At 47.6% G+C, this 14,792-nt stretch overlaps 2 protein-coding genes across 2 annotated transcripts in view; both read right to left on the bottom strand.

Moving 5' to 3' along the window:
- The window catches only part of dhrsx (dehydrogenase/reductase X-linked), a 210,967-nt gene that overhangs the window by 178,815 nt on the left and 17,360 nt on the right, over positions 1–14,792 (bottom strand). The gene's annotated exons all lie outside the window — the stretch shown is intronic.
- Positions 1,866–14,792, bottom strand: part of zbed1 (zinc finger BED-type containing 1) — a 30,305-nt gene continuing 17,378 nt past the window's right edge. Inside the window, exon 2 of the mRNA XM_033023341.1 lies at positions 1,866–6,477. Within this exon, the coding sequence (XP_032879232.1) occupies positions 4,443–6,428 (1,986 nt within the window). The 5' untranslated portion in view covers positions 6,429–6,477 and the 3' untranslated portion in view covers positions 1,866–4,442. The remainder of the gene's footprint in view (positions 6,478–14,792) is intronic.

Below are 14,792 nucleotides of genomic sequence, written 5' to 3' on the forward strand. Positions count from 1 at the left end.
GTCATATGTTGAATGAATGGAGCGACTGGGCTTGGATACATTGGAATTTAGAAGGATGAGAGGGTGTCTTATTGAAACATATAAGATTATTAAGGATTTGGACATGCTAGAGGCAGGAAACATGTCCCCGGTGTTGGGGGAGGTCAGAACTAGGGGTCACAATTTAAGAATATGGGGTAGGCCATTTAGAACTTTTTCACCCAGAGAGTTGTGAATCTGTGGAATTCAGAAGGCAGTGGAGGCCAATTCTCTGGATGCTTTCAAGAGACAGAGAAAGCTCTTAAAGATAGCGGAGTCAAGGGATATGGTGAGAAGGCAGAAACGGGGTACTGATTGTAGATGATCAGGTATGATCACAGTGAATGGCGGTGCTGACTCAAATGGCCTACTCCTGCAACTATTGTCTTTTGGTATCTCTATATAACTAAAAGTCTTCGTCCTGTTTGTGCCCACAATGTGTCAATCTGCTCTTCCTATCTTCTTCCAAACACTAGGCCACAGCCTTTCCTGAAGTCCTCTGAGCGAGGGCTATATGTATATATGTATGTAGCTTGCTTGTGTATACTATTCTTATAACAAATGTAAAGCACTTTGGTCAACGAGAGTTGTTTTTTAAATGTGCTATATAAATAAATGTGACCTGAATTGACTTGACTTCCCATTTTTACACATCCTACTCACATTTACCGTCGCATTTCCACCTATATTTCCGTTTATTAATCGTTAAAATTTTAAATATAGCCAAAACTGCCTTCTCAGCCAGCTTCCAGCCTTCTCACAGTGATGATGTTGCAATGTCCCTCACAGTGCACCAATCACAATGGGCTATCAAGCTGGCAGCCTTCGAGCCAGCACCACCATTCAATGTGATCATGGCTGATCATCCCCAATCAGTATCCCGTTCCTGCCTTCTTCCCATATCCCCTGACTCCGCTATCTTTAAGAGCCCTAGCTAGCTCTCTCTTTAAAGCATCCAGTGAACCTGCCTCCACCGCCCTCTGAGGCAGAGAATTCCACAGACTCACCGCTCTCTGTGAGAAAAAGTGTTTCCTCATCTCTGTTATAAATGGCTTACTCCTTATTCTTAAACTGTGGCCCCTGGTTCTGGACTCCCCCAACATCGGGAACATGTTTCCTGCCTCTAGCGTGTCCAAACCAACAGTAACGGTAATGGTAAAACCAACGGTAACGATGTTGTTGCCCCACGATCCTGATTGGCCACAAGGCAGGGAGTGGGGAGGGCCGATCGGAACTCTCATCGGACCCCCATCCCCCCAAACCCCACCTCCCCTCCACCCAGTGCAGAGAGACACAGTGCAGAAACAGGCCCTTCAGCCCACTGGGTACGTGCCGACCAGCGATTACCCTGCACACTAACACTCTCCTACATGCTAGGAACAATCTTTTTTACCGAAGCCAATTAGCCTACAAACCTGAAGGTACATAAAAATGCTGGAGAAACTCAGAGGGTGCAGCAGCATCTATGGAGCGAAGGAAATAGGCAACGTTTCGGGCTGGGTTTCGGCTCGAAACGTTGCCTATTTCCTTCGCTCCATAGATGCTGCTGCACCCGCTGAGTTTCTCCAGCATTTTTGTGTACCTTCGATTTTCCAGCATCTGCAGTTCCTTCTTAAACCTACAAACCTGTATGCCTTTGGAGTGTGGGAGGAATCCGAAGCACCCGGAGAAAACCCATGTGGTCACAGGGAGAGCGTGCAAACTCCGTACAGACAGCACCCGTAGTCAGGTCCGAACCTAGGTCGCTGGCGCTGTAAGGCAGCAACTCTACCGCCCCACGAAGCATTAGTGCAGGTGGCTTTTGAAACCACAGTCTAGCAGAAGAAAACTTTAAAAGGGGATGAATGTACTTTGCACATTTTTAATGTTAAGGAGCTGATGAGCAAAAGTCGAAATCCATACAACATTAAAATGATACAGACATGTGGGAGCTGCGGAGAGAGAGGGGGAGGGTGGGAGAATGCACGAGCAGTCATACAAATCACATGGCGCTGAACAATAAATTAATTGCGTCTGTTGCGAAACTTCACAACATATTTTTCAAAATTTCCAAAGTGGTTTAATTTCCGTTAAACAAGAACAAAATAAAAGCTACACAATGGGCGAATGACCACAAACAGAAGAGACAAGACAATAGATAGATACATATCATTACAATGAAGTCACAGTGGCCAGATTATTACAAGAGTGCTTTGTGATTGCTCATTCCCTTTAAAAAGAAAAGACAAAAATAGAGCATGTTTAAAGTATTTTATACAGTTATGAAGTCGCCTTCTTATTCAACAAAGAAGTCACATTTTTCTTCAACTTTCAACGTTTAGCCCTTCAAGTAGTGTGCAATCTCACACGGCTCGCGTAAGTCTATTTCCGATATGTTGTCTTACAAAAATATGGCAGCAAAATTAAAGGAATGTTAGATTATTGCTCGTATCACTTCCACTGGAGACTAAATAGATGGCATGGGAACTTGCTTTTGGTACACAATAGTTACTTCCTTATCTGATGGATGAAAATAAATATCAATCCTCTCAGTGGAGACACTAGAGACCGATGCTGGAATTTTCGAGTGAATAACTGGAGGATCTCAGCGGGTCAGTAACTCTGCCTTGGGAATCAGGCAGGTGATGTTTCAGGTCAGGTCCCTTCTTCAGTTTGAAATGCCATCTGACCATTACCGTCCACAGATGCTGCCTGACCTGCCGAGTTCCTCCAGTTGCAGGAAGGAACTGCAGATGCTGGGTTAAACCGAAAACAAGACGCAAAATGCTGGAGTAACTCAGCAGGACAGGCAGCATCTCTGGATAGAAGGAATGGGTGACGTTTCAGGTCGAGACCCTTCTTCTGCGTCTGAACATAGATACATAGGTACATAGACAATAGGTGCAGGAGGAAGCCATTCGGCCCTTCGAGCCAGCACCGCCATTCAATGTGATCATGGCTGATCATCCACAATCAGTACCCCGTTCCAGCCTTCTCCCCATATCCATTGACTCCGCTATCTTTAAGAGTATCTAACTTTCTCTTGAAAGCACCCAGAGAATCAGCCTCCTCTGCCGACTGAGGCAGAGATTTCCACAGATTCATAACTCTCTGGGTGGAAAGGTTTTTCCTCATCTCCGTTCGAAATGGCCTACCCCTTATTCTCAAACTGTGGTCCCTGGTTCTGAACTCCCCCAACATCGAGAACATGTTTCCTGCCTCTAGCCTCTCCAATTCCTTAATAATCTTATATGTTTCAATAAGATCCCCTCTCATCATTCTAAGTTCCAGTGTATACAAGCCCAGTCGCTCCATTCTTTCAACAAATGACAGCCCCGCCATCCCAGGAATTAACCTCATGAACGTACGCTGCACTCCCTCAATAGCCAGAATGTCCTTACTCAAATTTGGAGACCAAAACTGCACACAATACTCCAGGCGTGGTCTCACCAAGGCACTGTACAACTGTACAACTATTTGCTCCTATACTCAACTCCTCGTGTTATGAAGGTCAACATGCCATTAGCTTTCTTCACTGCCTGCTATACCTGCATGCTTACTTTTAGTGACTGATGAACAAGGACACCCAGATCTCGTTGTACTTTCCATTTTCCTAACTTGACACCATTCAGATAATAATCTGCCTTCCTGTTCTTGCCACCAAAGTACATAACCTCACATTTATCCAGATTAAACTGCATCTGCCATGCATCTGCCCACTCACCCAACCTGTCCAAGTCACCCTGCATCTTCATAGCATCCTCTTCACAGTTCACAATGCCACCCAGCTTTGTGTCATCTGCAAATTTGCTAGAGTTTACTCTAAATCCCTTCATCTAAATCATTGATGTATATTGTAAATATACATTTTATATTGAAGAAGGGTCGTGACCCAAAACATTACCCATTCCTTCTGTCCGGAGTTTCTCCAGTGGTTTGTTCTTCCACTCTGGATTATTTCAATGTCATAGTCACAGAGCATGGAAACAGGCCCATCGGCCCAACTCCTCGATGCTGACCAAAATGCCTCATCTGTGGTCGTCCCATTTTTGGCCTATATCCCTCGAAATCTTTCCTATCCGTGCAACCATCCAATGTCTTGTAAATGCTGTTGTCGTATCTGCCTCAGCAATCTGCCTCCCCATTCCATATTACCACCAACCTGAGCAAAAAAAATAATTGCCGCTTAGGTCCCTATTAAATCTTGCCCCTCTCACCTAATAACCTGTCCTCGGGTGTTTGATTCCCCGACCCCAATGTCGACGTCTTAAATAAAAGTGTTAGATTTGTACAGTTATACGTTTGTATATATACCGCCTCATTCCAAAAAAATAAAGTTCTTTTATTTTAAATCAACAGCCACGCAAAACATTGATTACCCTTGTGTTTACGTCTCTGACAAGTGAACATGATCGAGCGTTTGCCAAGAGTCCAGATCGCAGGCGCTAGTCTTCGTCCGCCGCCACCTCGCGGTCGAGCCGGGTGTTCTCGTAAAGGAACAGGAGGCGGTCGACCTCGGCGGGGGCCAGCTGGTTACGCTTGGTGTTCACCAGGTTGCCCGCCGCCGTGAACAGGCGCTCGGACGGGACGGCCGTGGCCGGGATGCACCAGTACTTCCGCAGCAGCTTGCTGAGGGTGGGGAACAGGACCAGCCGGTCGGACCACCAGGCGAGGGGATCCTCGCTCAGTTCCAGAAGCTTCTGAGACTTGTAGTTGTTCAGCTCCTCCGCCACCTGCGAACCGCACCCGTCCTGGTCTTCCTCGCTGTAGCCCGCCTGCCCGAAGACTTCTGCCAGCATGAAGTCGATGCTCCCGGTGTTGTACGGCGGCAGCGGCACCGCCCGGCGTTTCAGCGGCGGTTCGTCCAGGGCAAAGCTCCCCTCCCCTCCGCCAAAGGCCTCCTTGCCCTTCTCCAACAGGCTGGTGGCCTCCTCCAGGATCTTATTCTCCACCTGCTTCTGCTGAGCGGTGGAGAGGAACGGGACCTTCTTGTACCTGGGGTCGAGGAAGGTGGCAGAGTGGAGGAAGAGCTCCAGCTCTGGGGACAGCTGGTACACCTCGGACAGCTCCGTGGCGATGGTCTCCTTGACAGCGCCGAGCAGTTGCGAGTCCGAATCCAACACGTTCAAGGTGGAGCTCATCAGGACGTGGAGCAGGGGCTTCACCATGCTGATGAGCGGGTACTTCGATCTACCCATCAACTCGGTGGCTTGGTGGAACGGCTGCAGCAATTCCACCAGCCCTCCGATGGTGTTCCACTCGTTGGCTTCCGGCATCAGATGGTAATTCATGCTGTCCTCAAAGAGCACGGCCATGACTGCTGTGTGCTGCTCCCTGAGGCGCTGCAGCATGGACAGGGTGTTTCCCCAGGTGCTGCAGTCGTTCACCAGCTGTTGCTGCAGCAGATTCTGCTGCTTCTGCATCTCGCTCAGCGCGTAGGCCGCCCTCGGCGTCTGCTTGAAGTACTCGGCCAGCTTGCCGCATTTCAGGAGGAGGGTGCCGAGTTTGGGGAGCTGGAGGGCCCGGCCGATCCCCTGGTTGATGGCCTGGCCGAAGCACGGCAGGTGCACGTGGAGGTTGAGCAGGGAGCAGGCGTTCACCACGCTCTCGCAGTCGCTGCTGGTGGTGGCGCCCAGCACATTCTTGCTGATGCCCCACTCCCTGAAGGACTCGACCAGGGCCTGAGCCAGATTCTCCGTCGTGTACTCGTCCGCCACCTTGAACGTGGTGAGGCATTTGGACGTGAACTTCAGGGTGTTGGAGTGGCTGCTCGCGTCGCCCAGGAAGTGGGCGGTCAAGGACATGTAGCATTGGTTGCGGCCCTGCGCCGTCCACACATCGGCCGTGACGCCGCACCACACCGCCACCGACAACTCTTTCTCCACCGCAGTCCGGATGAGGTGGTAACGCTCGGGGATAGCTTTGCGGTGAAAGTACTTCGTGCCAGGGAGCTCAAACCTCGGGTCGGCCATTTTGAGGAGCTTTTTGAAAGTTGGCTCCTCCACCACAGAGAGAGGGTAGAGCCCCTCGCATATGAAGCTGGTGACCACCCAGATCAGTTCCTGGTGCCTTTTACTGTCTTGGCTGTAGGTGGTTTTCAAGATGGCGTCTTGCATGCTCAGGTGAGCACCTTCAGACTCGTGCTTCAAGGGACCGGAGGGAAACGGGTCCTTTGTCTGTTCCCCATTGCTCTTGACAACCTGATGGAATTCATTGGGATGGTTCTTCTCAAGGTGGTAGGCAAGGTTGGACGTGTTTCCAGAATAAGCAATTTGAGCATGGCAAACCCTGCAGTAGATTTTCTTCCACTGCAGGATGCATCCTTCCGCATCAGTGTCAAACCCAAAATACTTCCACACTTTACTCTTTGCCCTCGGGTGGCAAACTAGCTTCAGGTCCGACGTGGAGCCTTCCGCGTTCCTGTGCTCCATGGCTTCTTGGACACAGTTCTAAACATGGAGCTTTCCATTGAACATCAACCTGCCAAACAAAAGAGAGAAGACAATAAGAGGTCCATTGCTCTTTTTATTTGGGGGGGGGGAACAATCACATAGTTTCAAGGATTACGGAAAGACGAAAGGTTGCCTGTTAATAACCCACCTGATATTTTCCTAAGTAAAAAGCAACGAGAACAGAAAGTGAAGGTGGGACAGCTCAATAGGATGACATGAGCTGCAGGATAGGCAGGCAAAGTGGTTACACTTCAAAACCTGGAATGCTTAATGTGGGCGAGTTTATGTTCTGATCACATGCTTGCAGTTATCATCCCTGCAAGTTGCAATATGCCAAACTGTGAACTAGAATTTATACGGCAGAATACAGGGCGACACAGTGATAGAGTTGCTGCTTTACCGCCCGAGAGACGCGGGTTCAATCCTGACTAGGGGTCCTGTCTGCCCTCCCTGTGACCGCGTGGGTTTTCTCCGGGTGTTCCGGTTTCCTCCCACATTCCAACGACGTACAGGTTGCTGAGACGCTGCTGGAACTGGGGCGTAACATTCCCCTGTGTGCCTGGGTCCTCGACTTTCTCAGTGCCAGGCCCCAAGTAGTCAAGATGGGAAGACATACATCGAACACCCTCACCCTGAACACAGGATGCCCCCAGGGTTGCGTCCTCAGCCCCCTACTGTACTCCCTGTACACGTATGACTGTGGTCAGATTCAGCTCCAACTCCATAATCAAGTTTGTTGATGACACTGTGTTGGTGGGCCTGATCTCCAATAACAATGAGAAGGCCTACCGGGAGGAGGTGGCTGATCTGACACTCTGGTGTCAGGTCAACAGCCTCCTCTTGAATGTCATAAAAACGAAGGAGCTGATTGTGGACTTTAGAAGGGCACAACATCCGAGGATGTACACGCCACTGGAGATAAATGGGAACACTGTCGATAGGGTGAGCTGCTTTAAATACCTGGAAGTCCACATCACAGAGGATCTGACATGGACAACACACACTGCCGCACTAGTGAGTAAGGCAAGGCAGCGCCTTTACCACCTCAGGCAGCTGAGGGAATTCAGAGTGGCTCTGGGGATCCTTCAGTGCTTCTACTCTGGGGCTGTAGAAAGCATCTTGTCGGGCAACATCACAATCTGGTTTGGGAATTGCTCTGCCCAGGACAAGAAAGCTCTGCAGAGAGTAGTGCGTTCAGCCGAACGCACTATGGGAACTACACTCGCCCCCCCCCCCTGCAGGAACTATACACCAGGAGGTGCAGATCCAGAGCCAGCAACATTATGGGGGACCCCTACCACCCCAGCAACGGACTGTTCCAGCTGCTACGGTCAGGCAAACGCCTCCACTGTCATGCTGTGAAAACAGAGAGGATGAGACGGAGTTTCTTCCCACAGGCCGTCAGGACTGTAAACTCTTATCTCACCAGGGACTAATTTACTGTACTTATTTACTGTTGTGTTGTGTCTTTTTAAAATTGCTGTTTATTTTTCTAATATATAAATACTGATTCTGTTCTATTCTGTTCTGTGTTCTGTAGTATTTGCGCAATCCGCAGGCATTGCCACTTTCATTTCACTGCACACCTTGTATGTGTATGTGACAAATAAAGTTGAATTGACTTCCGTATATTTTCCCCAGTGAGTGGGATAGAACTATTGGGTGATCATTGGTTGGCGCTGACTCGGTGGGCCAAAGGGCCTGTTTCCATGCTGTATGTCGAAACTAAACTAAACTACATTTTTACTCAAACTCCCTGCTTTTACAAAATGCATAGAAATTCTTGCCACCTCACCAATTTCTCAAAATAAAATGTGTGCTCAATAGGTATCATAGAAACATAGAAAATAGGTGCAGGAGTAGGCCATTCGGCCCTTCGAGCCTGCACCGCCATTCAATATGATCATGGCTGATCATCCAACTCAGTATCCCATCCCTGCCTTCTCTCCATACCCCCTGATCCTTTTAGCCACAAGGGCCACATCTAACTCCCTCTTAAATATAGCCAATGAACTGGCCTCAACTACCTTCTGTGGCAGAAAATTCCACAGATTCACCACTCTCTGTGTGAAAAATGATTTTCTCATCTCGGTCCTAAAAGACTTCCCTCTTATCCTTAAACTGTGACCCCTAGTTCTGGACTTCCCCAACATCGGGAATAATCTTCCTGCATCTAGCCTGTCCAACCCCTTAAGAATTTTTAAAGTTTCTATAAGATCCCCCCTCAATCTTCTGAATTCCAGCGTGTACAAGCCGAGTCTATCCAGTCTTTCTTCATATGAAAGTCCTGCCATCCCAGGAATCAGTCTGGTGAACCTTCTCTGTACTCCCTCTATGGCAAGAATGTCTTTCCTCAGATTAGGAGACCAAAACTGTACGCAATACTCCAGGTGTGGTCTCACCAAGACCCTGTGCAACTGCAGTAGAACCTCCCTGCTCCTATACTCAAATCATTTTGCTATGAATGCTAACATACCATTTGCTTTCTTCACTGCCTGCTGCACCTGCATTCCTACTTTCAATGACTGGTGTACCATGACACCCAGGTCTTGTTGCATCTCCCCTTTTCCGAATCGGTCACCATTCAGATAATAGTCTACTTTCCTGTTTTTGCCACCAAAGTGGATAACCTCACATTTATCCACATTATACTGCATCTGCCATGCATTTGCCCACTCAACCAACCTATCCAAGTCACCTTGCAGCCTCCTAGCATCCTCCTCACAGCTAACACTGCCCCCCAGCTTCGTGTCATCCGCAAACTTGGAGATGTTGCATTCAATTCCCTCATCCAGATCATTAATATATATTGTAAATAGTTGGGGTCCCAGCACTGAGCCTTGCGGTACCCCACTAGTAACTGCCTGCCATTCTGAAAAGGACCCGTTTACTCCTACTCTTTGCTTCCTGTCTGCCAGCCAGTTCTCTATCCACATCAATACTGAACCCCCAATACCATGTGCTTTAAATTTGTATACTCTTGTAATCTCTTATGTGGGACCTTGTCGAAAGCCTTCTGAAAGTCCAGATATAACACATCCACTGGTTCTCCCTTATCCACTCTACTAGTTACATCCTTGAAAAATTCTATAAGATTCGTCAGACATGATTTACCTTTCATAATTCCATGCTGACTTTGTCCAATGAATTCACCACTTTCCAAATGTGCTGCTATCCCATCTTTAATAACTGATTCTAGCAGTTTCCCCACCGCCGATGTTAGACTAACTGGTCTGTAATTCCCCGTTTTCTCTCTCCCTCCCTTTTAAAAAAGTTGGGTTACATTAGCTACCCTCCAGCCCTGAGGAACTACTCCAGAATCTAAAGAGTTTTGAAAAATTATCACTAATGCATCCACTATTTCTGCGGCTACTTCCTTAAGTACTCTGGGATGCAGCCTATCTGGCCCTGGGGATTTATCGGCCTTTAATCCATTCAATTTACCTAACACCACTTCCCGGCTAACCTGGATTTCACTCAGTTCCTCCATCTCATTTAACCCCCATTCCCATGCTATTTCCGGCAGATTATTTATGTCTTCCTTAGTGAAGACAGAACCAAAGTAGTTATTCAATTGGTCTGCCATGTCCTTGTTCCCCATGATCAATTCGCCTGTTTCTGACTGCAAGGGACCTACATTTGTTTTAACTAATCTTTTCCTCTTCACATATCTATATGCAGTCAGCTTTTGCTTTCATTGAAAGGCATTTCAATAGTACTTTATTGTTACGTGCACCTAAGAGCAGCAACTTTGTTTTTGTGCTTATAGTTCGGTGACAAACAACTATACATTAGGCACAATCATTCTAAGGATCAGTGTAAAGATAGACCACACAGTGTCAGTATATAAGAGTCGCCACATTAGAGTCTGAGGCGCCTCCAGTCCAAATTTATTTTTAAGTGTTAGAGTGTTAACTTGGCCATAAAGGCCCATTGTCCTGGGCAATAAACACTAATTGTGGTTGAACAGCCTGATGTTCTTGCTCAAGAATCACAAAAGAAAAGCAGCCCACTGGATATGGGAGATGGTCCACACACGCTAAAGATCCTAGAATGAGCTAAAGAAAGATAAGGTAGACACAAAAAACTGGAGTAACTCGGCGGGAAAGGCAGCATCTCAGGAGAGAAGGCATGGGCGACGTTTCGGGTCGAAAACCATTTCAGACTGAAGTCAGGGGAGTGGGCGGTACAGAGAGAGAATATAGTCGGAGACAGTGAAATACGAGGTGCTGTTCCTCCAATTTGTGCTAGAACAACGGAGGAGGCCCAGGACAAAAAGGTCAGATTGGGAATGGGAGGGGGAGTTAAAGTGCTGAGCAACCAGGAGATGAGATAGGCTAAGTAGGACAGAGCGGAGGTATTCAGTAAAATGATCTCCGAGACTGCGCTTGGTCTCGCCGATATACAGGATAGATATACTCCAAGCGCAGGCTCGCCGATCGTTTCACTGAATAGCTCCGCTCAGTCTGCCTTAACCTACCTGATTTCCCCGTTGCTCAGCAATCTAACCTTTCTGTCCTGGGCCTCCTCATTGTCAGAGTGAGGCCCAGCACCAATTGGAGGAACAGCACCTCGTACTTCGCTTGGGTACCTTACACCCCCGCGGTATGAACATTGACTTCTCCAACTTCAAATAGCCCTTGCTTTCCTCCTCTCTCCATCCCCTTCCCCTTCCCAGTTCTCCAACCAGTCTTACTGTCTCCGACTACATTCTATCTCTGTCACGCCCTCTCTCCTGACATCAGTCTGAAGAAGGGTCGCGACCCAAAACGTCACCCATTCCATCTCTCCAGAAATGCTGCCTGACCCGCTGAGTTACTCCAGGATTTTGTATCTCCCTTTGATCAGTCATTCCCGGGATGGCGGGACTGTCATATGCTGATAGAATGGAGCAGCTGGGCTTGTACACTCTGGAGTTTAGAAGGATGAGAGGGTATCTCATTGAAACATATATGATTGTTAAGGGCTTGGACACGCTAGAGGCAGGAAACATGTTCCCGATGTTGGCGGAGTCCAGAACCAGGGGCCACAGTTTAAGAATAAGGAGTAAGCCATTTAGAACGGAGACGAGGACTTTTTCCTCACAGGGAGTGGTGAGTCTGTGGAATTCTCTGCCTCAGAGGGCGGTGGAGGCTGGTTCTCTGGATGCTTTCAAGAGCTAGACAGGGCTCTTAAAAATAGCGGAGTCAGGGGATATGGGGAGAAGGCAGGAACGGGGTACTGATTGGGGATGATCAGCCATGATCACATTGAATGGCGGTGCTGGCTCGAAGGGCCGAATGGCCTACTCCTGCACCTATTGTCTATTGTCTATTGATTGAATGGTGGAGTAGACTTGATGGGCCGAATTATGCTCGTATCACTTATGAACATGAAGAAAGTCGTACATCGAGTGGAAAGTGGAAAACCAGAATTCTGGATAAAGCTCCTAACAGCTTAGTGAGCTCCTTGTTATCTCTTTCAATCAGTTCAAAATTTGTTACAAGTGGTTTTCGAAAACTAAAACAAACCAAATAGCTTAAGACAAGGGTCAATCGCCGCAAGTACTTTCCACAACACCAAATAAATCTGTGATTCCAAAGCCTTAAGTTCACCTAGTTTCTACATGTAGTCTCAGCAAGTCAAGTCCAGAACCAGGGGCCACAGTTTAAGAATAAGGGGTAGGCCATTTTTATTTTCACATGGCACGGTGGAAATAGGATGAAACCTTTCAGCCCATCAATCCCATGCTGGCTCTCAAAGCATTCCTATTCCCCCACACATTTCCCTGTAAACCCATCCTTCCATGCTCTTTAAATCCCACCACTCCACCTCCAGGTCCCTCAGATCGGCCGACTTAGGGCTGTTGAATATCCCGCGGTCTAGGCATAAGCTCAGGGGCGACCGCGCCTTTGCGGTTGCAGCTCCTAGACTGTGGAACAGCATCCCCCTTCCCATCAGAACTGCCCCCTCCATCGACTCCTTTAAGTCAAGACTAAAAACGTATCTATACTCCCAAGCCTTTCCTGACGTCCACTGAGCGAGGGCTACATGTATATATGTATGTAGTTTGTTTGTTTATACTATTCTTATAACAAATGTAAAGCACTTTGGCCAACGAGAGTTGTTTTTTAAATGTGCTATATAAATAAATGTGACTTGACTTGATTCTCCCACCAGCTCCCCACATGGAGTGTGATTTATTGGTAGAAACTTCCAGTGGCCAATTACACCAAGAACCAGGATACCCACAAGAAATTGCAAAGAATTGTGGTTGCATCACAGACTAACACTCAAACCAACCTCTCTTCCATTGACTCAATTTATACATCACGCTCCCTCGACAAGGAAGAGTTGCAACCTGGCCACTCCCTCTTTTCCCCTCTCCCATCGGGCAAAAAGTATAGAACTATGAAAACGCACACCTCCAGATTCAGGGACAGTTTCTTCCCAGCTGTTATCAGGCAACTGAACCATCCTACCACACCAGAGAGCGGTCCTGGGCTACTCTTGGACTACCTTGATCGGACTTTGCTGGATTTACCTGGCACTAAACGTTATTCCCTTATCATGTATCTATACACAATGGATGGCCCGATTGCAATCATGTATTGTCTTTCCACTGACTGGATAGCATGCAACAAACGTGACAATAGACGTGACAATAGACCAAACTGATCTTGGAGGTAAAAGAAACCAGGCCACCTTTGTTATCTCAGAATGAATGTACAAACTCCACACAAATAGACAGCGTACAAGGTCAGGATCTACCCTGGGTGGCTGAATCTATGAGGCACTAGTCCAGTTAGTAGATTGTCAAAAGCTTTTTAGCATGTTGCGAATGTTAACAATAAGTGGACACAGTTTTAAGGTGAAAGATTGGACATTTATAGGGATAAGACTTGTGAGAGCATGGGTAAAATCTGCCAGAGAAATGTTGGTGGAGTCAGATAAAATGACTAGAGTGATACAGCGTGGAAACAGGCCATTCAGCCCCACACGCCCACACCGGACAACATGCCCCATCTACACTAGTCCCAATTGCCTGTGCTTGGTCCATATCCCTCCAAACCTGTCCTATCCATGTACCTTTCTAACTGTTTCTTAAACGATGGGATAGTCCCAGCCTCAACTACCTCCTTTGGCAGCTTGTTCCATACACCCACCACCCTCTGTGTGAAAAAGTTACCCCTCGGATTCCTATTAAATTTTTTCCCCTTCACCTATGTCCTCCGGTCCTCGAATCCCCTACTCTGGGCAAAAGACTGTGCATCTCCCCAATCTATTTCTCTATTTAAGAGGAACTTAAATAGACATGGCATAGAAGGCCATAGTGGTGCAGTTAGTAGAGCTACTGCCACACAGCCCTAGAGACGGGGGTTCGATCCTGACCTTGGGTGCTGTCTGTACGGAGTTTACATGTTCTCCCCATAATTATATGGAGCACCTCAAGGCTGCGTGCTCAGCCCCCTACCACTGTTGTTGGACGAAACACAGACGGTGATGAGTCAGAGTGTAGAAGTGAGATCGGCCGATTGACCAAATGGTGCCAGCACAACAACCTGGCTCTCAACATCAGTAAAACCAATGAACTGATTGTGGACTTTGGTTGGGGAAAGATGAAGACCCACAATCCTGTTTACAATCCGATGGTGGAGAGGGTCAAAAACTTCAAATTCCTGGGCGTGCATATTTCCGCACACCGATGCAATTAGAAAGAAGGAACATCAGCGACTCTACTTCCTGAGAAGATTACGGAGATTCTGTATGTCAAAAAGGATTCTCCTGAACTTCTACAAGTGCACGGTAGAGAGCATACTGACTGGTTGCATCGTGGCCTGGTTCGGCAACGTCCAGGAGCGGAAAAGACTGCAAAAATGTGTGACCATTGCCCAGTCCATCACCGGCTTTGACCTCCCCACCCTCGAAGTTGATCTATCGAAGTCGCAGCCTCAAAAAGGCAGCCAACATCATCAAAGACCCACACCATCTTGGCCACACACTCATTTCACCATTGCCATCAGGAAGAAGGTACAGACTATTATTATTATTGCACTATATTTGTTATTTATTGAGATTGAGTATGTGTGCATGTGTATATATACACACACATTGAACGTTTTTCTTCTCCTGTTACGTGCTATGTTTACATATTCTGTTGTGCCGCAGCAAGCAAGAATTGCAATGTCCTATCTGAGACATATGACAATAAAACACTCTTGACGCTCCTCAAGGCGCACGGGTTTGTAGGTTCATTGACCTCTCGTGTGTAGGGAGTGATGCGAAAGAGGGATAAAATAGAACGCATGTGCACGGGTCGGTGTGGACACGATGGGCTGAAGGGCCTGCTTCAGTGCCGTATCT

Source organism: Amblyraja radiata, chromosome 6 (genome assembly GCF_010909765.2).
Source record: "Amblyraja radiata isolate CabotCenter1 chromosome 6, sAmbRad1.1.pri, whole genome shotgun sequence".
Taxonomy (NCBI): domain Eukaryota; kingdom Metazoa; phylum Chordata; class Chondrichthyes; order Rajiformes; family Rajidae; genus Amblyraja; species Amblyraja radiata.